This window comes from Somniosus microcephalus, chromosome 15, assembly GCF_052327205.1.
Source record: "Somniosus microcephalus isolate GS21.2 chromosome 15, FLI_Smic_1.0, whole genome shotgun sequence".
Classification (NCBI taxonomy): domain Eukaryota; kingdom Metazoa; phylum Chordata; class Chondrichthyes; order Squaliformes; family Somniosidae; genus Somniosus; species Somniosus microcephalus.
This window is the reverse complement of record NC_141001.1, coordinates 27,025,374-27,048,440: the sequence shown is the minus strand read 5'-3', so window position 1 is coordinate 27,048,440 and position 23,067 is coordinate 27,025,374. Positions and strand designations below refer to the sequence as shown.

At 43.5% G+C, this 23,067-nt stretch overlaps 1 protein-coding gene across 3 annotated transcripts in view; it reads right to left on the bottom strand.

Annotated features, from left to right (window-relative positions):
- phf21aa (PHD finger protein 21Aa) overlaps nucleotides 1-23,067 on the bottom strand; it is a 362,336-nt gene that overhangs the window by 23,800 nt on the left and 315,469 nt on the right. The window contains exons 11-15 of one of the 3 annotated variants that reach the window (XM_086007576.1): nucleotides 14,484-14,544; nucleotides 9,236-9,258; nucleotides 4,246-4,353; nucleotides 3,120-3,275; nucleotides 2,029-2,104 (exon numbers count right to left, since the gene is read on the bottom strand). In XM_086007576.1, the coding sequence (XP_085863702.1) occupies nucleotides 2,029-2,104; nucleotides 3,120-3,275; nucleotides 4,246-4,353; nucleotides 9,236-9,258; nucleotides 14,484-14,544 (424 nt within the window). Of the gene's footprint in view, nucleotides 1-2,028; nucleotides 2,105-3,119; nucleotides 3,276-4,245; nucleotides 4,354-9,033; nucleotides 9,189-9,235; nucleotides 9,259-14,483; nucleotides 14,545-23,067 lie in introns of all 3 variants that reach the window. The other 2 variants (XM_086007575.1, XM_086007577.1) reach the window with 2 other exon arrangements.

Here is a 23,067-nt window from a genome sequence, read left to right as displayed (position 1 = left end):
GCTTCACTTAACACCCTGGCTGCCATGATGCACCAGGTTGGCACCACCCCACACCAGCACCATAAAACATCCCTACAATGTCCAAGCCATTTCTTTCACACTCATCACCATTGTGGGGGGGGGGGGGGGGGGGAAGAGAGATGGATGTTATGTCTCACCATTCACTGGACCTCGCTAAGGCACTTTCAAAGGTGCACACAAATCTGTCCAAGAACACAAAGTGGTGAAAATAAGGATTTCAATGCTTAACAACACATTAACAGAAAGTTTACACGAACATTGGCTAAAACACCCAAGTGCCTATCCTTGTGTGTTGTTAGTTGGTATGATTGGACTAGGATGAGGGTGAGTGTGAAGGATGGCTAGTGAGATGGGGAAGTGATGATGTAGATAGAGAGGGATGGGTGGAGGTGCAAGGTAAGTTGGGGTGTGAGTAAGGATGTGCAGGAGTAGGGTAGGGAAGGCAGAGTGATGGGGATGTGATGAGTGGCACAGCAGGATGAGGTTGAGTGTGGCTTTGCAGTAACGTTTTGTGATCTACGGAGATCATTGAAAGGTTTGCGCTACTGCAGCCTGGTCTTCCTGACGACACCCCTGCTTGTGCCCTAGAAACATCAAGCCTGCTCTGCCATTCAATATGATCATGGCTGATCCTCTAGCTCAATACCATATTCCCGCTCTCTCCCCATACCCCTTGATGCCTTTTGTGTCTAGAAATCTATCTATCTCCTTCTTAAATATATTCAGTGACTTGGCCTCCCACAGCCTTCTGTGGTAGAGAATTCCACAGGTTCACCACCCTTTGAGTGAAGAAATTTCTCCTCATCTCAGTCCTAAATGTCCTACCCCATATCCTGAGACTGTGACCCCTCGTTCTAGACCAACCAGCCAGGGGAAACATCCTCCCTGCATGCAGTGTCTAGTCCCGTCAGAGTTTTATACGTTTCAATGAGATCCCCTCTCATTCTTCTAAACTCTAGTGAATACAGGCCTAGTCGACCCAATCTCTCCTCATACGACAGCCCTGCCATCCCAGGAATCAGTCTGGTGAACCTTCGCTGCACTCCCTCTATGGCAAGTATATCCTTTCTTAGGTAAGGAGACCAAAGCTGTACACAGTACTCCAGGTGTGGTCTCACCAAGGCCCTGTATAACTGTAGTAAGACATCCTTGCTCCTGTACTCAAATCCTCTTGCAATGAAGGCCAACATACCATTTGCCTTCCTAACTGCTTGCTGCACCTGCATGTTTGCCTTCAGTGACTGGTGTACAAGCGCACCCAGGTCCCTTTGTACATCAACATTTCCCAATCTATCACCATTTAAATAATACTCTGCTTTTCTGTTTTTCCTACCGAAGTGGATAACTTCACATTTGTCCACGTTACACTGCATCTGCCCTCCTGTGCAATGTGCAACCAGGCTGCGTTGGTATCCTGTGGAGGTGTCTTCCGCCCATTGGAAGGGAAGAGCACCTCCCTGCGTGCTGTGACTCCCTCCCTAAGCACATGGAGGGAGTCATGGGAGAGCCTGGGTGCAGCCGTGCACCTTTGTGCAGTGCTCGTCAGTGTTTGCAGCAAAACACCGACAGCAGAACTGTCAAAATCAATTTGGACATGGCTGCTTTAAGGAAACCAGCTGATGATGCGTCATCAAATGAAGTCATCATTGGCCGGGAACCTCGCAGGGCAGGGTTAAGAAGCCCCATCATCGTAAAATCTTGTTGGAGGCGAGGTCCCCACACGCCACGGACATTGCCCTCCCCGGACCCGCGAGGTTGGAAAAATCCAGTCCTCTGTGTTTGACTGCTTTAATAAAGTAACACGTAACCTAGACCATGATGAGATAATGAAAGACTGATTCAGTTTTCAAGCAGTTTCCTTAACAGGACCATTTGATCCCACAATAAATATCTATGCAATGTTTCACAAGGGAGAAAGAATCACTGTAATTTATAGCTGTTCTGATATATAATCAATGATGAGCCAATATGTCTTGTAGACAAACTCAGAAGACGACAAGCTCTTACCGGCTTTGTAGGCAATGTAAGAGTGGACGATAGCTAGTGTCCCAGGCCATGGGATTGCTTCTTCCTTTTTCAGAATCTAAAAACAGAACGTTTTCAACAGTGATGGATAGAACAAGTTGCATGCTTAAACTCTTTTCAGCAGAAGGTGTTAAGACTGTAAATAAAAACGATTTGCAACTGACTTGAGTGACAAGAAAAGGCTTGCCTTTAGGTAAAGGCTGTTCAATCCGTAAAGTACTGAAGTAAATTTATTCTTCATAATTTTCTCTTAGTATTAACGCCTAATGGGAATACTATTGCCTTTTGATGAAAGGAAATTAGATTTATTGAGTCGTTGTGTATCAACAGCACTGTCCAAATTGTGTCTGGGAATGCACATGACAAATGGATGACCATGGTAGAGATAAAAAAGTTTTCCTCTTTCAGCTGGGTGGTGTTACCAGATATTCTCAGGTCAGGTGTAGCAGATTAAGATGCAGTTTGAGATGCCAACAACATGCCTTAATCACAGCCACAGAAACACAACACTTTCCTATACTGGTGCATTATTTCCTTTACTGCACATCACCTATTCATGGACCTTTCTTCAGAAAGAATTGGCAATCTAGTGCCCATGAGTTCTAAGTTATAGCTAGTTTTGTGTCATAATATTACATCCAGTGAGTAATAGTGAGAGCGTCCAAACTTAACAGCTGCCTGACAGAACTGACCAACATTCTCCCTGTGTTCTAGACTTGCAGATTGCAGAGATGAAAGGACATCCAGTTTCCATCGGTACTGCCTGAAGTATTTAAGTTAAGTTGCTACACTATTTAAGCCAGGAATGATAAATTGATCATTGTAATCCCCACTAACCAGAGAAGAGCCAAACATGGTAGTTTGTCTGGTACTGCTCACTACTGATTTTATTAACTTATCGTCCTGAATTATACATCTATGTGTATACCCTGGAGTGTTTGAGACATTGTGCGACATAATGAAAGAAAATTTTAAAAAGCAAATCCCACCAAAAAATTAACGAAAACAAAACCCTACAACTACCAGAGTTATATTAGACTAAATTAAGTCTAAGGCACTGTCTAAGCCCACACCTGCTCCTGACATTTGGGACAAATCCACATTCCTTTGGGAATGGCTTTTAATGGCGGGTCCAGGCACTCCAGGTGATACACACGAGAACAAGTGTCACACATCAGCAGCTGTCCACTACGCCGACACACAGAGCAGAAATCCTCATGGATGTCACCCTATCAAAAAACAAAGTTACACAATCATTTACACGGCTTAAGTTATAACTTTGGGTTTTAATTTTTAACTTTTGCTACAGATATTATTTTAGTGGCTCCCAATGTGGCAGACACATGTCTAAATAAAGAGAGATAGCCCAGGCACTATAACATCTATAGCACTGGGAGTCCTGACCACGAGATCCAAGTTTGGATCCCAGTCTCAACTGAATTTTCCACTCGGGCTTCCCTTAATCCAACCTCAGCTACGTCCTAGGATCGGAGGAAAAGCTGGCCTGGGTGGGGAAGGGCCCTAATTGCACCACTCAAATGCAGCACTTGGTGGGTCGACCAAGGAGTGGCACTGACTGTATCTGTGGAGATGCCAGAGGGCTGGACCGCGAATGAGACAGGTGGAACTCAAAATTGTGGAACTTTGAATTTCCTTTCTTAATCTTTTTCTCTTTTCCTTTTATAGTTATTACGGATATAACTACAACTTTATACAAACTGCTCGAGAGTAAAAGCATAGCTTAAACCTAGAGCTAATTAAGTTTTTATTTATTACATCAATGGATATTATATTGACTCCTAATAAGATATCTTGTACAACACAATGTTCACTGCTGTATCTTGTAAAAACAAATCTGATGAAGAACTAAATAATAATTAAATGAATGAACAAATGAATAAATAAATAATACAAAACAGTTGTGATTAGGTTGCACTGTGGACAGGCAGTTAAAACAGAAATAGAAGTTTCCCTTCTAATAAGTCAATTGGTCCTCCCCCCACTTTTTGCTTTATATTCCATTCTGAACAGATCTTTAGAGTTTTACTGCAGGCCTGCACCAACTTTGCCAAACAGTACTTTCCAGTCCAAGCTGCCTTTACTTTCAAATCCTAATCACCTTTGAAATAAAATCTCTCTTCAGGTTCAGTGCTTAAAGAGAGCCTGACACACATTTTAAACAAATATAAATGCACTCACAGACAAAGTTGTATTTTTTGTGATGTTTTCAATGTCGTTTGTCTCATCTTGTATCTTGCTGACAGGGCCCCTTTGTAAAGTAGCCCTTGTGGCTAAATAGGGCAAACCCTAGTTAAAGATGTTTTAAAATAAAAAAAAAATTAAAATAAATTTGTAATTGTCCATTCGTGGTATTGCATGTCAACCCATCTAGATTCTTCCATGAATTGTTACTGGCTTTAATTGTGTGTTGTTCCATTAACTGCTGATGCATCAATTGCCCTCTGTGTACAAACATATAGCTGTTCACATACTGATTCTCACACACGGCAGGTATGAATTAGCATAGATTTCCTGTTGCGCTTCGGGAAGAATCATTCAGTTCTCAATGTGTACACACCAGCCTCAAGTACGGATTAAGTACTGCAATTGAATTTTAAACTCGAGTTAAAACTGAAAGTTTGTTCCCGAAGAACGAACAGAATACCACCTCTCTTCCAGTATTCTAACACTTGCATTTATATAGCACTTTTAATTAAAAAAAAATTCCAATAGAGATATCAGCAGCATTGTTTCTAAATAAAACTACCGTGACTGGGAGAGGTTAGTAGTTAAGATTTAAGCTGTTGTAACTGTAATAAAAGAGCCTTAAAAATGTAGCTGTTTGTCAATACCTATGAGCCATACTCCCACATACATTCACCATCAATATTACTGTTTTTGCTACATCCAGAACAATCTTTGCACATATAAATGTATCTTTTCTGAAAATGGAAACATTATTAAATTTGATATTTATTAATCCCTCAAGGCAAAGTTCAAAACTTTTCAACAACTAAAATTTCCTATTTTGTTGTAGTTTTGGACATTAAAAAACTTTTGATACCACAATATAGAATCAACATAATCACAGAATTAGAAGTCATTTCTCACTGACAAGAGTTCTACTTCATATAATTTTTTAAACAGTATCTGCATCCATCTGCATTTCATATCACCACCTTGAACTTCAGTGAGAACACTGAATGAGAAAAGTCAGGGACAAGAAAAGGTCATGTCAAAGCTCACCCCTCTTGTACCTTAACTCTCCCATCTTAGCATCCAATTGTATTGTGAACAACCCCAATGTCTTTACCTCTACCAGCCTACAGATTATTCCAAATGTTTACAAATTATTCAAAACATATCGTTAAAGATAGAAAAGCAAACATAGAGCATATTAGTGGTAGTTGATTATGGGTGTGTGAGTGTGAAAGAGGAGTCTCTCATGAAGGAAACCATTACAATCAGTTACCTATATTTGTTCAACAGATTTCAAAGTGCATTTTTAAACAACTATATCTCATGACAGTTAGAAAACTAAGTATTTTTGAAGTGTGCCTTCACAAATATAAAATCGGATTACACTACACTGTCAGTGTGTGCTGGAAGAACACCAGTTCAAGCCCACGTCCCACACAGCAAGCTCCCACTCTCAATGACCGATCGATTCACCAGGTATACCCAACAGCTGAACGATTCACCAGGTATACCCAACGACCGATCGATTCACCAGGTATACCCAACGACCGATCGATTCACCAGGTATACCCAACGACCGATCGATTCACCAGGTATACCCAACGACCGATCGATTCACCAGGTATACCCAACGACCGATCGATTCACCAGGTATACCCAACAGCTGAACGATTCACCAGGTATACCCAACGACCGATCGATTCACCAGGTATACCCAACGACCGATCGATTCACCAGGTATACCCGACGACCGATCGATTCACCAGGTATACCCAACGACCAATCGATTCACCAGGTATACCCAACAGCTGAACGATTCACCAGGTATACCAAACGACCGATCGATTCACCAGGTATACCCAACGACCGATCGATTCACCAAGTATACCCAACAGCTGAACGATTCACCAGGTATACCCAACGACCGATCGATTCACCAGGTATACCCAACGACCGATCGATTCAGCAGGTATACCCAACAGCTGAACGATTCACCAGTTATACCCAATGACCGATCGATTCACCAGGTATACCCAACGACCGATCGATTCACCAGGTACACCCAACGACCGATCGATTCACCAGGTATACCCGATGACCGATCGATTCACCAGGTATACCAGACAACCGATCGATTTACCAGGTATACCCAACGACCGATCAATTCACCAGGTATACCCAACGACCGATCAATTCACCAGGTATACCAAACGACCGATCGATTAACCAGGTATACCCAATGACCGACCGATTCACCAGGTATACCAAACGTCTGATCGATTCACCAGGTATACCCAACGACCGATCGATTCACCAGGTATACCCAACGACCGATCGACTCACCAGGTATACCCGACGACCGATCGATTCACCAGGTATACCCAACGACCGATCGATTCACCAGGTATACCCAACGACCGATCGATTCACCAGGTATACCAAACGACCGATCGATTCACCAGGTATACCCAACAGCTGAACGATTCACCAGGTATACCCAACGACCAATCGATTCACGAGGTGTACCCAACGACCGATCGATTCACCAGGTATACCCAACGACCGATCGATTCACCAGGTATACCCAACGACCGATCGATTCACCAGGTGTACCCAATGACCGATCGATTCACCAAGTATACCCAACGACCGATCGATTCACCAGGTGTACCCAACGACCGATCGATTCACCAGGTATACCCAACGACCGATCGATTCACCAGGTGTACCCAACAGCTGAACGATTCACCAGGTATACCCAACGACCGATCGATTCACCAGGTATACCCAACGACTGATCGATTCACCAGGTGTACCCAACGACCGATCGATTCACCAGGTGTATCCAACGACCGATCGATTCACCAGGTATACCCAACGACCGAACGATTCACCAGGTATACCCAACGACCGATCGATTCACCAGGTATACCCAACGACCGATCGATTCACCAGGTATACCCAACGACCGATCGATTCACCAGGTATACCCAACGTCTGATCGATTCACCAGGTATAACGAATGGCTGACTAATTCATTAGGCATTAGGTTTTTGAGCGATGATCAAACAACCAGAAGCTATGCAGCCGAAAGTCAATATGAGCTTCAAATCTCGAAATCTTAGAATTCTTTAGGGGTTAAATTTTGTGCTCATCGATGAGAGATGTCAGTGATGGGGAATGAACTATTTATTCCATTACTGTTACCCATCAGTATCAAACACGTCTAAGTCAGGATATAGTTTCCTCTATTTTGCCCTAACAAATGTGTCTTAGCATCAACCTTAGAAGAGTATTGATATACTGTAAATGCATGAATGTGATTTTTATTTTATACTTCATTCTGTTGGGCAGTGTTGTGGAGGCTGGGTGTGGCCACACAAATTCATGCTGGACCCGTACGTTTTCAGAGAGAAGAGTTTCATTCTTTCAGACTGGGCTGGATTTAAACCAATCCTCAAAGTGAAAGTTTGAGTCTCCTCAAAACTTGTTATTTTCCCAGTTGAAATTCAAATTCAACCAACTATCCACATCTCTGCTACAAGCAGCAGAACTTAAGATATATTGTAGTAGCATTTTTCTGTAATCTACTGAAAATTATTTTATCCAAAATATCTGATAAATGTTTTATCCTTCTGTTAACGACATTCAAGCACTCCCCGAAAACAGACAAGGAGTGTTAACACAAATTGTAATATATGGTGTACTTTGCACGAGATACTCTTGTACTGCGGGAACATTAATGTTGGGGCTCTGTGGTTTATAAACCACTCAAGCTAGCATTTAAAAAATCTCAAAAATGAAAAATAAAATTAATAAAGTTGATCAGAACAATCAAACTTCTCTCTTGTGGTTGATGGTTCCAAGTGAGCCCTTGATTAAGTTATAGCTTTGCAAGACGCTCTGACATGTGAAATATTGCTCCTAGCATGCCTTGTCTGCCAATACAGAAAGGAATCAAATAATCAATAGCAGCCACAGGGAACTCCCTATCCTGCTGACTGCAGGTGAAAATGAGGGAGCGTCATTGTCAAGTTGCAGTGTCTTCAGGCACTGGAAAACACTCGAGCAAGTCACGACTTCTGGTTGTGCACAGAAATGGGGGTGGGGGCAGTAAAGGCCAGAAAAACATCAAGAGGGTGAATAGCTTAGATACACAAGCCACGTATCTGTTTTTGCGTGATGCTTGAGTAAATTAGTGATGCAACACATTGGTCGCCAATAGTGAAGAGCTACGTGGTGAAACATCCACACTCTAGTAAAGTCGCAGTGTGTCCTGTTGTCTTGCAACCAAGTACACCGAATCACATTTTGGGCGCCTTAGGAAAAGAATCATGTATCAGGTTCCGAGGGGCAGTGAGGACCTGGGCCTCAGTTAAACTGAGCAAGTAATAATATGTAAATTTTAAAATTTATATAAACTTGAGGGTCTGTTCTGCCATGGTGTAGATCTGATCAGCTGATACCTTGTACAGGAGTGACCAGACTTTGAACGTAGAAAAAAAGTCTGAAACATTAAACTTATAGTTGTAGTGCAGTTTGTGCTGCTTTATGCAGCTGGAGGTTTTGTTTAGCAACTGTGTATGCATATAAGTGATGTGGTGAGTGAGTGAGTGAACGAGCGAGGTGAAGGAAGGAGGAAGAAAAGATTCATGATGTAGTTCAAATTACTGTGTTATTCCTTCTTTTGTTACCCACTACTCATGATACAAGAAAAATATATAAACCTTCAAAATTAATACCTCAGAATGTGCTGGCTTATTAACCCTGTGAAATTTAGCAACTTACATCTACAGAGCTGGGACTGGATGCAGACTGTGCTGGAGCACCAATACTGAGCAAATTCTCTGTTTTTTCGAAATCTGGGGAGGCAGGATGACTCGGAGGGGAGGAGGGTGCCATTGCCCCCATACCCAGCACACTAGTGTACTTAGGAGGGCGACCTACACATAAGAAAAAAAACAAGAACACAAAATATATACACACATACCTTCAACCACTGATCCTCATTGGCTGCCATTGAGGAAAGGGGAGGAGCACAGACAGCGTTAATAAACAGTCACAAGTTAAAGGTCAAAACAAGGAACAAGCAATAACACACAACTAGCATTTAATTAAAGGGAAAAAATGAAGTTAACAAATTTATCAGCACTAATACGTTGGACAAATGTTACCTAGTATTATAATGTACCGAAAAACATCTGGTCCAAATCTATAAACAGTAATACTGGTAATTTTAACATTATACTGTACTATGAATTATAAAAAAGAATGACTTTATTGATCAGATTTCCAAAACCACTACTTAAGGGTTAAGTATCTAGCAAGCAATGGAGAAGTTCACAAATCAATGCCTGGCATAATTGTTTTAAAGATAGTTTAGTGAGATTAAGTACCTACACAGTTGTTTGGAGCACAATGGCAGTTGTTTAAGTCCCAAGTTTAACAGATTTTATATTTGGTAAAAAAGCTACATTTGACTAATTTACAGTAACACGTGCCACCAATTTTAAAAATTGATTTTTGTAAAAGCAGTCCCAAATATCTATTACAAAAAACATCCCCAAAAAATCATATGCAGGAAAGCCTGTGCGCGAATTTCTTCATATAAAAAGTGAGAGGATTCTGTCATCAATGTTCATATAGTCTCAGCTAAGCTAACATGAGCTAATCATCCTTTTGCAAAAACATCACTGATATAAGCCCCCCGCTCCCTCCACCCTGGCAAATTTAATATGGGGTTGCCACCAGCAGCCCTAGAACCCTACTAAGTGCAATATAAAAGCAGCTTAAAACACACTGATGCACCTTATTACCCTAAAATACTTTAATTTTTATTTTTAAAGGATCTGCTAGTCAGATGTCTTTGGGGGAACTGGATGCTGATAAGTAGTTTTCAAAATGGAAGAAGGTTGATGCATTTACTGCTTTTCCTAGGTGCTACTCATCATCTTTACCACAGTGACTGAAGCTGTGAAATCAGATTACTGTATTGAGGCCGTATACAAATGCTGCACTAACATTTCTTTCATTTTTCAAGGGATTTTGATTAAAACAATCACCAATAAATTTCTACCAGCACAAGATTCAAAACAGTTTCAGCAGCCCCATAACACTTCTACAAATCTAAAACTGAAATCCAATGGTGCACAGTCTGCAATGCCTTTCACACTGCTCAAATTCCTGCAGTTCGAAGTTGTTGCAACAAGTTGTTTCATACAACAAAAGGGAAGGTAAAACGGCACAAAATCAATGGCCTGTTGACGATCACTTCTATATAATTAAATAATGGTGATAAAGAGACCCAGTGAAATACAGAGGCTAGAGCTGCAAGGTAGATAAAGTTAGGGTTAAGAGTTGACGATATGCTACTCTGTTCAACAAGGGCAGAGGCCAGGGATGTTCTAATGCTATTGCTCCTTTATTGTGCTAAAAATGTAAGAGCACTAGTAACATTTATGTTCTACATTCTTGCTATGTACAATACATCGATGCTTGTTTGGTGAGTGGCGTGGACCCACTTGGGAAGGGAGAGGGCTTAAAGTCAAATAGAAGAGATTCCAAAATGAAGACAACTGTCTCCAGTGACTGTCCTTTGCCGTTTAATGGGTCAATTCAGTAATCCTTAGTTCAACTCCTAAAGCTAACACAAATATCAGACAGAGGTGAAATGGAAATAATGTATTTGGTCTTATGGCATCCTAACAGCTGAGTATCAAGACATTGTGACTGGATGCAATGGAGAAATCCACTGTTCAGGCTGTGGCTGGCTGGTTACAAACTCAATACTGTAATGTAAAGTTTGTGGGGGGGGGGGGTTAATAACAAAAAAGGCAGCAAATAAAACTTTGCAGAGCAGAGATTCGGAAAGTATAATATAAAACTATCGCTTCAAATTCTTTTTTTGGATGTCAGGGACAGATGATGTTGTTATCAATGCCAAGACAACAAAAAATGGAGTCTGACAGCAGACTAGGTTAAATATTCAGCAGCACAGGTGACAGCAATTCTAGATAGAGAAAATGCAAACATTTAACTTTAAAGCTGTGGTACCCCACAACTTTGTTTCTATGTAGAATTAAGAGTTACAAAAGCCTGTCTGTGGAGGAAAACACATTTCAAAAGCAGGTTGAATTGGGGAAGATGTTTTAACCCAGAGAGATCAAATATTACTAATACAATAGTAAAATACTGCGGATGCTGGAAATCTGAAATAACAGAAAACGCTGGAAACACTCAGCAGGCCAGGCAGCATCCGTGGAGAGAGAAACAGAGTTAACGTTTCAGGTCTGTGACACTTCGTCAGAACTGGTAAAAGTTGGAGATGTAACAGGTTTTAAGCAGGTGCAGAGGTAGGGAAAGGCAGGGGGAAGGGAGGAAGGAACTTAAGGCACAGTCTGTGCTAGGATTGAACTCCGTATTACTAATATGCTTTATGCATTTACATTACCCACCAGGCTAGATTTTTCACCAATTGACTGTGCATGGGCAGAGAAATCTAACCCTTATTTCTGGGTTCCCATCTTGGTTAACAGCAGGATCCTCCGTTCAAAAAACACAGGCCAGTGATACAAGTAAGTCAAATCATATATTAAGGAAATCTACTCCCCAATATCCTTAAAACTGTATATAAAATTTGAAGTATGTAGCAGTAGATATGAAAATTACAACTTTAAAAAGAGATTACAGCAAGGTAAATGGTTGCTGTGGAGAACCACTTTGACTTGAAGTTAGGTTTTAATGTGTGCTTCACACAAATCTTTGGACTAGCCAGTGAAAATGCACATTGTTCTGTTAAGGTACAGATGTTAACTATTTAACCATTTTGAACATTTATTATTTACTGTGACCCAAACAGGAATTCCATTTTAAAGCACTGGAAAGCTAGAAACATTGAAAAAACACAAACATTTCCCAAGAAGAAAAGTATTGACAGCTTGGACAAATGATTTTTAAAAAAGTAATCAAGATGTCATCATAAAGCACATTATGCATGACTGCGTCGCTGTAAAGAAAATGTCTTAGTTGTAAATGTTGCACCAGCTAATGTATTTTAGTGCCTGCATATCATTCCTGAACATGCATTCTGCAACAATACCAAACATCAGGCCCTTTCTGAAATGCCATTAGCTTAGCGCATTTGTTTAGTAATCACACACAATTGGAAAGCTCTCACCCTGGCAATCCAGTGTGTGAGGTGAGAAAGCCACTTACAGTTTGTATAAATCTAATCGCAATTTAGAGGTCACAAGTCTTTATTTTAAGTAAACAGAATGTTTTGACATTGGATTAGGAAATGTGACCCATGAGGCATTGTTGATATCAATAGGGAAATGGTAGCACAGTTCTCAAGTCTTAGGCCTTGTACAGAAGCATTCCTGAACTAGCCACTAGGAGGTGCATAGATTGGCCACAGGGAAAGTTTGCCTTTTGATTTCCCTTCCCTGGGCAAGTGCCTATCCTCCTATAATGGAACCTGAACTGTTAATTTCATTTAGATCAAAGTGGTTCATTTCCTTGATATCAAAGGCACATCGCTGTTCATGTTATGAAAGAAATGGTTTGTTCCATTGTCTAAATGATGCAATCGTGAAAAAAGTTATCCTCTGATATATAACTTACATTTATATATTGCCTTTAACGTAGCAAAATGTCCCAAGGTGCTTCACAGGAGTGTTATCAAACTAAATTTGACACTGAGTCACATAAGGAGATATTAGGACAGATGACCACAAGCCTGGTCAAAGAGGTAAGTTTTAGGGAGCGTCTTAAAGGAGGAGAGAGGTAGAGGGGTTTCGGAAGGTAGGTTCAGAGCTTAGGTCCTAGGCAACTGAAAGTATGGCCGCCAATGGTGGAGCAATGAAAATCAGGGATGCAGACGAGGCCGGAATTAGAGGAGAGCAGAGATCTTACAGGATTATAAAGCTGGAGGATGAACTGAGATAGGGAGAGACGAGGTCATGGAGGGATTTGAAAACAAGGATGGCAATTTTAAAATCGAGGCATTGCTGGACTGGGAGCCAATATAAGCCAGTGAGCACAGGGGTGGTGCGAGTTAGGATACGGGCAGCAGAGTTTTGGATGAGCTCAAGTTTACAGAGGGTGTAAGGTGGGAACTGGCCAGGAGAGCATTGGAATAGTCGAGTCTAGAGGTAACAAAGGCATGGATGAGGGTTTCAGTGTGTATGAAGTGCAGTGAATATGTCCTGAAAACTCTACTTCAGAAATTATCAAAAGGTGTTGAGGTTGATACCTAAGGGATTAAAAGCATAATGTCTGAATTTTGATTAGATCAAAAGCTTTATTTTGCTCCCTTCATGAGGGTTAAGATGATATACCCTGATAAATCAGCACTGACTGAACTTTCCATACCAGAGAACAGTCTAAGAGGAGACGCTTGCATTCAATTTGCAGACATGTTTACAACAGTAACTGACCCATTATGGACTTCCTTGTTGTATGTATTTTTATAGTAATTGCAAATTTTGTGCTTCATATTACTATTTAATTATTATAAACTGATATTTTAGTCTGTAAACTACAAGATTACATTAAATCAAATAACCAGATTACTGCAAATTGAGTAACTGTTAATCTCTTAGGTACACATCTCAAAAAGGGTACAGCTTCCAAATCAGAGGGAGGGAAAGACCAGTTATAGAAACTGTTACTCGACCCTTGAAAAACAAGATGACATATTGTAATAATCTACAAGGCACCTTTCCACACAATGCCATTAATGATCTTACGAATTCTCAATGAGGGAAATCGTGAACGCAAACTCGCATCATGCCATGCTGGGCCATTAATGTGTACTCTTTTAAAATAATGTGTACACACCCTTTAAAAGAATAAACAATGCAAATGTCACCATCAAAAGTAGTGTTAGCACTGGTGCTCAGACAGTCGGGCAGATCTTCCTCAAGAATGGCAAAGGCTTAACATTACATAGGTGGACAAAAGGGAAATCATCTTTTAAAAAGTTTTTTCCAACAAAATCTGTGTTAAATATTTTCAAATTTAGTCAAACATAAAACCTACGTATTGTTAAACCTGGCTGTGTTTGGTCTACGATGACACACACTATCAAACCCAAAGTTTTATTTCAAACAATAGTTGTATCCTCTGTTCCCTATTGATATTAACAAAGCCAACTAAATTTAAATGATCTGGCAGAAGTGAATAAAGGAACCTCCAAATGTACACTTGTTTTACCAGAGGTTACTTAAGACTTTTACCTCTTCTCCGTGTCCCAGGCTGCACAGGGCTGTTCAAATAAGTTACTGCAGACTTTTTGCGCTGTAATACAAAAAAGGCACACAAAAATAAATATACAGAAAGACCGTGAAAACCTCAGCAACAAAGGATAAAATAACTTCTCATGGGATACAGTCTCCTCCCACAAACCCTGATGCCGCCTGTACTTGGTTTCCTCTCATCTGTCATCACAATGACAAAGTAAACTCAAAAGCCAACATTTCAGGGAGAAAGGGATAGACCGAGTAATTACAGGCCAGTCAGCTTAACCTCGGTGGTGGGCAAATTGTTGGAAAAAATTCTGAGGGACAGTATTAATCGTCATTTAGAAAGGTACGGATTAATCAAGGACAGTCAGCATGGATTTGTTAAGGGAAGCTCGTGTCTGACTAACTTGACTGAACTTTTTGAGGAGGTAACAAGGAGGGTTGATGAGGGTAGTGCAGTTGATGTAGTCTACATGGTTTTCAGCAAGGCCTTTGACAAGGTCCCACATGGCAGACTGGTCAGAAAAGTAAAAGCCCATGGGATCCAAGGGAAAGTGGCAAGTTGGATCCGAAATTGGCTCAGTGGCATGAAGCAAAGGGTAATGGTCGATGGATGCTTTTGAGACTGGAAAGCTGTTTCCAGTGGGGTTCCGCAGGGCTCAGTACTCAGTCCCTTGCTTTTTGTGGTATATATCAATGATTTAGACTTCAATGTAGGGGGCATGATTAAGGAGTTTACAGATGATACAAAAATTGGCTGTGTGATTGATAGTGCGGAAGAAAGCTGTAGTCTGCAGGAAGATATCAATGGACTGGTCAGGTGGGCAGAAAAGTGACAAATTAAATTCAATCCGGAGAAGTGTGAGGTAATGCATTTGGAGAGGGCTAACAAGGCAAAGGAATACACAATAAATGGCAGAATACTGAGAAGCGTAGAGGAACAGAGGGACCTTGGAGGGCTTGTCCACAGATCCATGAAGGTAGCAGGACAGGTAGGTAAGATGGTTAAGAAGGCATGAGAGATATTTTCCTTTATTAGCCAAAGCATAGTATAAGAGCAGGGAGGTTATGCTTGAACTGTATAAAACACTAGTTCCGCCACAGCTAGAGTACTGTGTACAGTTCTGGTCACCACATTACTGGAAAGATGTGATTGCACTAGAGAGGGTACAGAGGAGATTGATGAGGATGTTGCCAGAACTGGAGAATTTTAGCTATGAGGAAAGATTGAATAGGCTGGGGTTGTTTTCTTTGGAACAGAGGAGGCTGAGGGGAGACTTGATTGAGGTGTATAAAATTATGAGGCCTAGATAGAGTGGGTAGGAAGGACCTACTTCCCCTAGCAGAGAGGTCAATAACCAGGGGGCATAGATTTAAAGTAATTGGTAGAAGGATTAGAGGAGAGTTGAGAACTTTTTTCACCCAGAGGGTGGTGGGGGTCTTGAACTCACTGCCTGAAAGGGTGGTAGAGGCAGAAACGCTCATCACATTTAAAAAGTACTTGGATATGCATTTGAAGTGCTGCAACCTACAAGGCTACGGACCAAGAGCTGGAAAGTGGGATCAGGCTGAATAGCTCTTTTTTGGCCGGCACAGACACGATGGCCGCGATTTTACTAATGGAGGCGGGTTGGGTGCGGGTCAGGTGGTCAGCGGGTCCCGCCTCCGTTGTCAGGCAGTATAAATTTGCGATTTTGCCTTAATTGGGCAATTGACTCCCTACCTCTGTACTTCCAGAGTGAATACTTTACTAATTGTTTGATACTCCTGAAATGTCTAGCTCAAGCCCAAGGCCTCACCTCGCTTCGATGATGACTGCCTTCATGCTCTGGTGGAGGGAGCCAGAGCTCAAAAGGAGGTGTTCTTTCCTTCCTATGGGAGGAAAAAAATCTCCCCAGCAGACCAAAGCTGTGTGGCTGCAACTGGCACAGGAGGTAAGCTCCAGATCAATGTGCAGCAGAACCTGGCTGTAGTGCCAAAAGAGGTTCAATGACCTTGTCCACACAGGAAAAGTGAGTAGACCATCACCTTTACCCTCATTCTGCTCCCATCTCCTCTCAGCATCAGCACTCTGCATTGCCAACCTACTCCTGCACATCCCACTTTACCCTTACATCCCTTGCACCCTTCACCATCCCTCTCTCTCTATGTACACAATCACTTAACTATTCGACTATGCTGCCCTCACACTCCCTACCACTTAGATGCTATGACAACAACTAACAACACACAGGGAGGGCCCTTGGTCTTGGCACCTCACTCCATCTTTGTCTCCTTCTAAGTATCTATGCTATGCATTCTCTACACTCACTCCATCATTCTCACTCAAACTCCACTTGTGTCCCTCATTGCAGGAAAAGGGAGCCCACAATAAGAGGGAAAGGGCAAAGACAGGAGGAGGGCCACCCTCAATAGCCCAGCTCACCAACGCTGAGGAGGCGGCTCTAGACATCGTTGGCGCCGAGGAGGATCTGGAAGTGGGGGATGGACAGACGGGCGCATCAGAGCAAGCTGGTGACAGAATAGTTTTGCATCTCTCTCATTTACATTGCATGAGTGACTGATATGGCTTCTGATGCTCATATAGATTGACTTATGATCATCTGCACAAGTCCATGTGCATGCTACGTTAATATCACATGTCTAACTCATGTCTTTATTCCCCCACAGGACCATCGACAGCCCCCCTCCCACTGTCCAGGAGGAAGAGCCGGAGCCAGAGACTCCTCAGAGGAACCTGCAACCTCTGAGGGTGCAGCGTCAGCAGAATTAAGCGCACCCAGCACCAGCGCAGAAACGCACACCTTGGTGGGACCTTCGCGACAGAGTAGTGTTGTCACCTGGTGTATCACAGCTCACAAGTGAGCATCAGCAGATGGTGGAGGCAGGGACAGCAGTGGAGAGTCCACGTCGGAAGCCGCAGGGCGCTCTCAGCTCGGCTCAGCTGCATGTGGGCCCTGTGCCTCCGGGTCCATCCAGAGGTGAGGCCCGATCAGAGCATCGGACCTGTGAGGGGGCAGTGACCAGCGGCAGTTAAAAGCGGTGGCAGTTTCAAATCGGCGGCAGTTGCGAGGTGAGGCATACCAATTCAACAGCAGAGGAGAGAGGTAAAAAGTAATCCAAGTGTGACGTCACCAGGAAGCAGGTAAGTGATTGGTTGGTGAGTATCTCTTTTATTACAAGCTTAAATTCTGCGGTTTATATTTTCTTGGGTCTCTGTGGTGTAGTGGGGACAGTTGGTAAATAAGCGCCCCAGAGTATATCTTTAACTGGTGGTATTGAATAAATTTAAATTAATTAAAGGGGTAAGTCATGCCAGGAGAGCCCAGCCCCGTGTTATGCGCCTCTTGCTCTATGTGGGAATTCAGGGACGCTGCCAGTGTCCCTGATGACCACGTGTGCCGGAAATGCATCCAGCTGCAGCTACTAACGGACCGTATTGAGGCGCTGGAGCTGCGGATGGATGGGTTGTGGAGCATTCACGATGCTGAGAGGGTCGTGGATTACACGTTTGATGAGTTGGTCACGCCGCAGGGTAGGGCTGCACAGGCAGGAGGGAAATGGGTGACCACCAGGCGGAGCAGTAGAAGCAGGCAGGTAGTGCAGGAGACCCCTGTGGCCATCCCCCTTTCAAACAGGTATACCAATTTGGATACTGTTGAGGGGGATGACTCACCAGAGGAAGGCAGCAGCAGCCAACTTCCTGGCGCCGGGGGTGTTGCTGCTGCTCAGGAAGGGAGGAAAAAGAGTGGGAGAGCAATAGTGGTAGGGGATTCTATCGTAAGGGGAACAGATAGACGGTTCTGTGGCCGTAGGCGTGACTCCAGGATGGTCTGTTGCCTCCCTGGTGCCAGGGTCAAGGATGTCACTGAACGGCTGCAGGGCATTCTGAAGGGGGAGGGGGAACAGGCCGAGGTCGTGGTTCAAGTTGGGACCAACGACATAGGTAGGAAGAGGGATGAGGTCCTGCAACAAGAATTTAGGGAGCTAGGTAGCAGATTAAAGAGCAGGACCTCAAAGGTTGTAATCTCTGGATTACTCCCGGTGCCACGTGCTAGTGAGTATAGGAATAGGAGGATAGAGCAGATGAATGCGTGGCTAAAGAGTTGGTGCAGGAGGGAGGGCTTTAGTTTCCTGGATCACTGGGCCTGCTTCTGGGAAAGGTGGGACTTGTACAAGTTGGACGGGTTGCACCTGAACCAGAGCGGGATAAATATCCTTGCGGGGAGGTTTGCTAGCACTGTTCGGGGGGGTTTAAACTAAAATGGCAGGGGGTTGGGAACCTGAGCAGGGAGACAGAGGAAAGGAAAGCAGGGATAAAAGCAAAAGATAGGAAGGAGAAAAACAAAAGTGGCAGTCAGAGAAATCAACAGTTTAAATCAAACGTGGCCACAGTAAATAATAATTCTAATAGGTCTAAGAGCGTTAAAAAAACAAGCCTAAAGGCTTTGTGTCGTAATGCGAGGAGCATTTGTAATAAGGTGGATGAATTGGCTACGCAAATAGAGGTAAACGAATACGATTTGGTTGGGATTACAGAAACGTGGCTCAAAGATGGCCAAGACTGGGAACTCAACATCCAGGGGTATTCGATATTCAGGAAAGGGAGGTGGGGTAGCATTACTGGTTAAAGGAGGGATTAATACAATTGTAATGAAGGATATTAGCTCTGATGATGTGGAATCTGTATGGGTAGAATTGAGAAATACTAAGGGGAAGAAAACATTAGTGGGAGTGGTTTATAGACCTCCAAACAGTAAGGTGAAGGTTGGGGATGGCATTAAAAGGGAAATTAAAGAAGCGTGCAATAAGGGCACAGCAGTCATCATGGGTGACTTTAACCTACATATAGATTGGGCCAACCAAATTAGTAACAATACTGTGGAGGAGGAATTCCTGGAGTGTTTACGGGATGGTTTCCTGGACCAATATGTCGAGGAACCAACCCGAGATCAGGCCATCTTAGACTGGGTATTATGCAACGAGAAAGGATTAATTAGCAATCTTGTTGTACGAGGCCCCTTGGGTCAGAGTGATCATAATATGATCGAATTCTTCATTAAGATGGAGAATGAAGTAGTTGACTCAGAGACAAGGGTCCTCAATTTAAATAAAGGAAACTACGATGGTCTGAGGAGCGAGTTGGGCAGGATTGAGTGGGGAATGGCGCTCAAAGGGTTGACGGTGGATAGGCAATGGCAAACATTCAAAGACCGAATGGATGAGCTACAGAATTTGTTCATCCCAGTTTGGCGTAAAAATAAAACAAAAAAGGTGACTCAACCGTGGCTAACAAGGGAAATTAGGGATAGCATAAGATCCAAGGAGAGGACATATAAATTGGCTAGAAAAAGCAATAATCCAGAGGATTGGGAGCAGTTTAGGAGTCAACAAAGGGATTAATTAAGAAAGGGAAAATAGAATATGAGAGTAAGCTAGCAGGGAACATAAAAACTGACTGTAAAAGCTTTTATAGATATGTGAAGAGAAAAAGATTGGTGAAGTCAAGCGTAGGTCCCTTGCAGTCAGAATCGGGGGAATTTATAATGGGAAACAAGGAAATGGCAGTCCAACTAAATGCATACTTTGGTTCTGTCTTCACAAAGGAGGACACAAATAACCTCCCAGAGATGCCGGGGAACATAGGGTCTGATGAAAGCGAGGAACTGAAAGAAATCAGTATTTGTAGGAAAATGGTGTTAGGAAAATTGATGGCATAGTGGTTAGCACTGTTGCCTCACAGCGCCAGGGACCCGGGTTCAAATCCGGCCTCGGGTGACTGTCTGTGTGGAGTTTGCACATTCTCCCCGTGTTTGCGTGGGTTTTCTCCGGGTGCTCCGGTTTCCTCCCACAGTCCAAAGCTGTGCGGGTTAGGTTGATTGGCCATGATAAAAATTGGCCCTTAGTTAGGGGGGATTAAATACGTGGGGTTACGGGGATAGGGCTTGGGTGGGATGGCTGTCGGTGTAGGGACCGGGTGCTAGGGTTTGGATGATCAGCCATGATCTCGTTGAATGGCGGAGCAGGCTTGAAGGGCCGAATGGCCTACTCCTGCTTCTATGTTTCTAATCCCCAGGGCCTGATGGTCTACATCCCAGGGTACTTAAGGAAGTGGCCCTAGAGATAGTAGATGCACTACTGATCATCTTCCAGAACTCGATAGACTCTGGAACGGTACCCATGGATTGGAGGGTAGCTAATGTTACCCCACTATTCAAAAAAGGTGGTAGAGAAAAAGCAGGGAATTATAGACCGGTAAGCCTGACATCGGTAGTGGGGAAAATGCTAGAGTCTATTATAAAAGATGTAATAGCAGAGCACTTGGAAAGCAGTGACAGGATCGGACAGTCAACATGGATTTACAAAAGGTAAATCATGCTTGACTAATCTACTGGAATTTTTTGAGGATGTAACTGGTAAAATAGATAAGGGAGAACCAGTGGATGTGGTGTATTTGGACTTTCAGAAGGCTTTCAATAAGGTCCCACACAAGAGATTAGCGTGCAAAATTAAGGCACATGGGATTGGGGGCAAGGTATTGACTTGGATAGAGAACTGGTTGGCGGACAGAAAGCAAAGAGTTGGAATAAACGGGTCGTTTTCCGAGTGGCAGGCAGTGACTAGTGGGGTACCGCAAGAATCTGTCTTAGGACCCCAGCTGTTCACAATATATATTAATGATCTGGATGAGGGAATTGGATGTAATATCTCCAAATTTGCAGACGACACAAAGCTGGGCGGGAGGGTAAGCTGCAAGGAGGATGTCGGGAAACTCCAGTACGATTTGGACAGGTTGGGTGATTGGGCAGAAACATGGCAAATGCACTATAATGTGGATAAATGTGAGGTTATCCACTTTGGTGGCAAAAACAGGAAGGCAGATTATTATTTGAATGGCAATAGATTGGGAGAAGGGGAAGTGCAAAGAGACCTGGGTGTCCTTGTGCACCAGTCGCTGAAGGTAAGCATGCAGGTGCAGCAGGCGGTTAAGAAGGCAAATGGTATGTTGGCCTTCGTAGCAAGAGGGTTCGAGTACAGGAACAAGGATGTCTTGCTACAGTTGTACAGGGCCTTGGTGAGACCGCACCTTGAGTATTGTGTGCAGTTTTGGTCACCATACCTGAGGAAGGACGTTCTTGCCATGGAGGGAGTGCAGCGAAGATTCACCAGGCTGATACTTGGGATGGCAGGAATGACGTACGAGGAGAGATTGTGTCGATTGGGCTTATACTCACTGGAGTTTAGAAGATTGAGAGGGGATCTCATCGAAACCTATAAAATTCTGTCAGGTCTGGACAGACTAGATGCAGGAAGGATGTTTCTGATGGCCGGGGCGTCCAGAACCAGGGGTCATAGTCTAAGGATAAGGGGTAAGCCATTTAGGACTGAAATGAGGAGGAATTTCTTCACCCAGAGAGTGGTGAACCTGTGGAATTCTCTGCCACAGGGGGCGGTGGAGGCCAGTTCATTAAATATATTCAAGAAAGAGTTGGATATGTTTCTTGAGGCTGAAGGGATCAAGGGATATGGGGAAAAGGCGGGCACAGGGTACTGAGTTTGGATGATCAGCCATGATCACATTGAATGGTGGAGCAGGCTCGAAGGGCCGAATGGCCTACTCCTGCTCCTATCTTCTATGTTTCTATGTCTATGTTTCTATGAAAGAGAGTGGTGCTAGAACTCCAGGAGCAGGTGCAGGAGTCTCTGGCAGGTTTCGTCTCCAGGGTTACTGCGAGTGTGGAGAGGATGGAGGTGTCCAACTCTAACCTGAGCAGTGCCTTTGTGGAGGCAATGGCGCATGAACGCACCACCACGGAAAGGATGGCAACCTCCGTGGAAATGATGGCTACCTCCGTGGTAAGGATGGCTACCTCTCTGGAAAGGTTGACTATGGTAGAGGATAGGATGGCTACGACCATGGAGGAAATAAGTCGCCAGAGTCTTGAAAACATGTTGAATGTTCAGAATAGACTGACATCTCTGGAGGAGCGATGGGCAGCTATTGAGCAGAGAAACCAGAGCATCATGGAAGTCCTTTTGAATAGGACTGCCAGTGCAGATACGGGTCCTCATGGCCCCCTTGATGTGCAGCGAGGTGCTGTCAAGCCACTTGCTAGCACTGAAGTGGGGCTGACCCATGAGAGGAATGCTGGTGGCAGGCAACAAGGTAGTGGGGGCTCCTCTCCAAGCGCTCACACTCCCATGCCACTGAGTAGCCCTCGGTCAGAGCCTCACCCAACTGAGATGGGCGTCTCAGCCCCTGCACAGACGCAGGAGGAGCAGACTGTTGCCGAGCCCTCACAGGCTCGCAAACCCAGAAACACCCACCAAAAGGTGTCGAAGCAGGAGCAGCATGGAAGTGAGCAAGGTGCCTCCCCATCTGCTGAAGCCACAGGGGAGGCACCACGTAGAAGCACGCATAAGAGGAAGATAAAGCACAATTAGTCACAAGGGTAGTCACTTGGGTGTTCTGTTCTGTTGTCTTTTGTTTTTCTTTAATATTTGACATCGTCATCCTTTTGTGAATGGATTAAACAGAAGTGATGGCAAACAGTTGAAGTTCTGGCCTATGTGATCT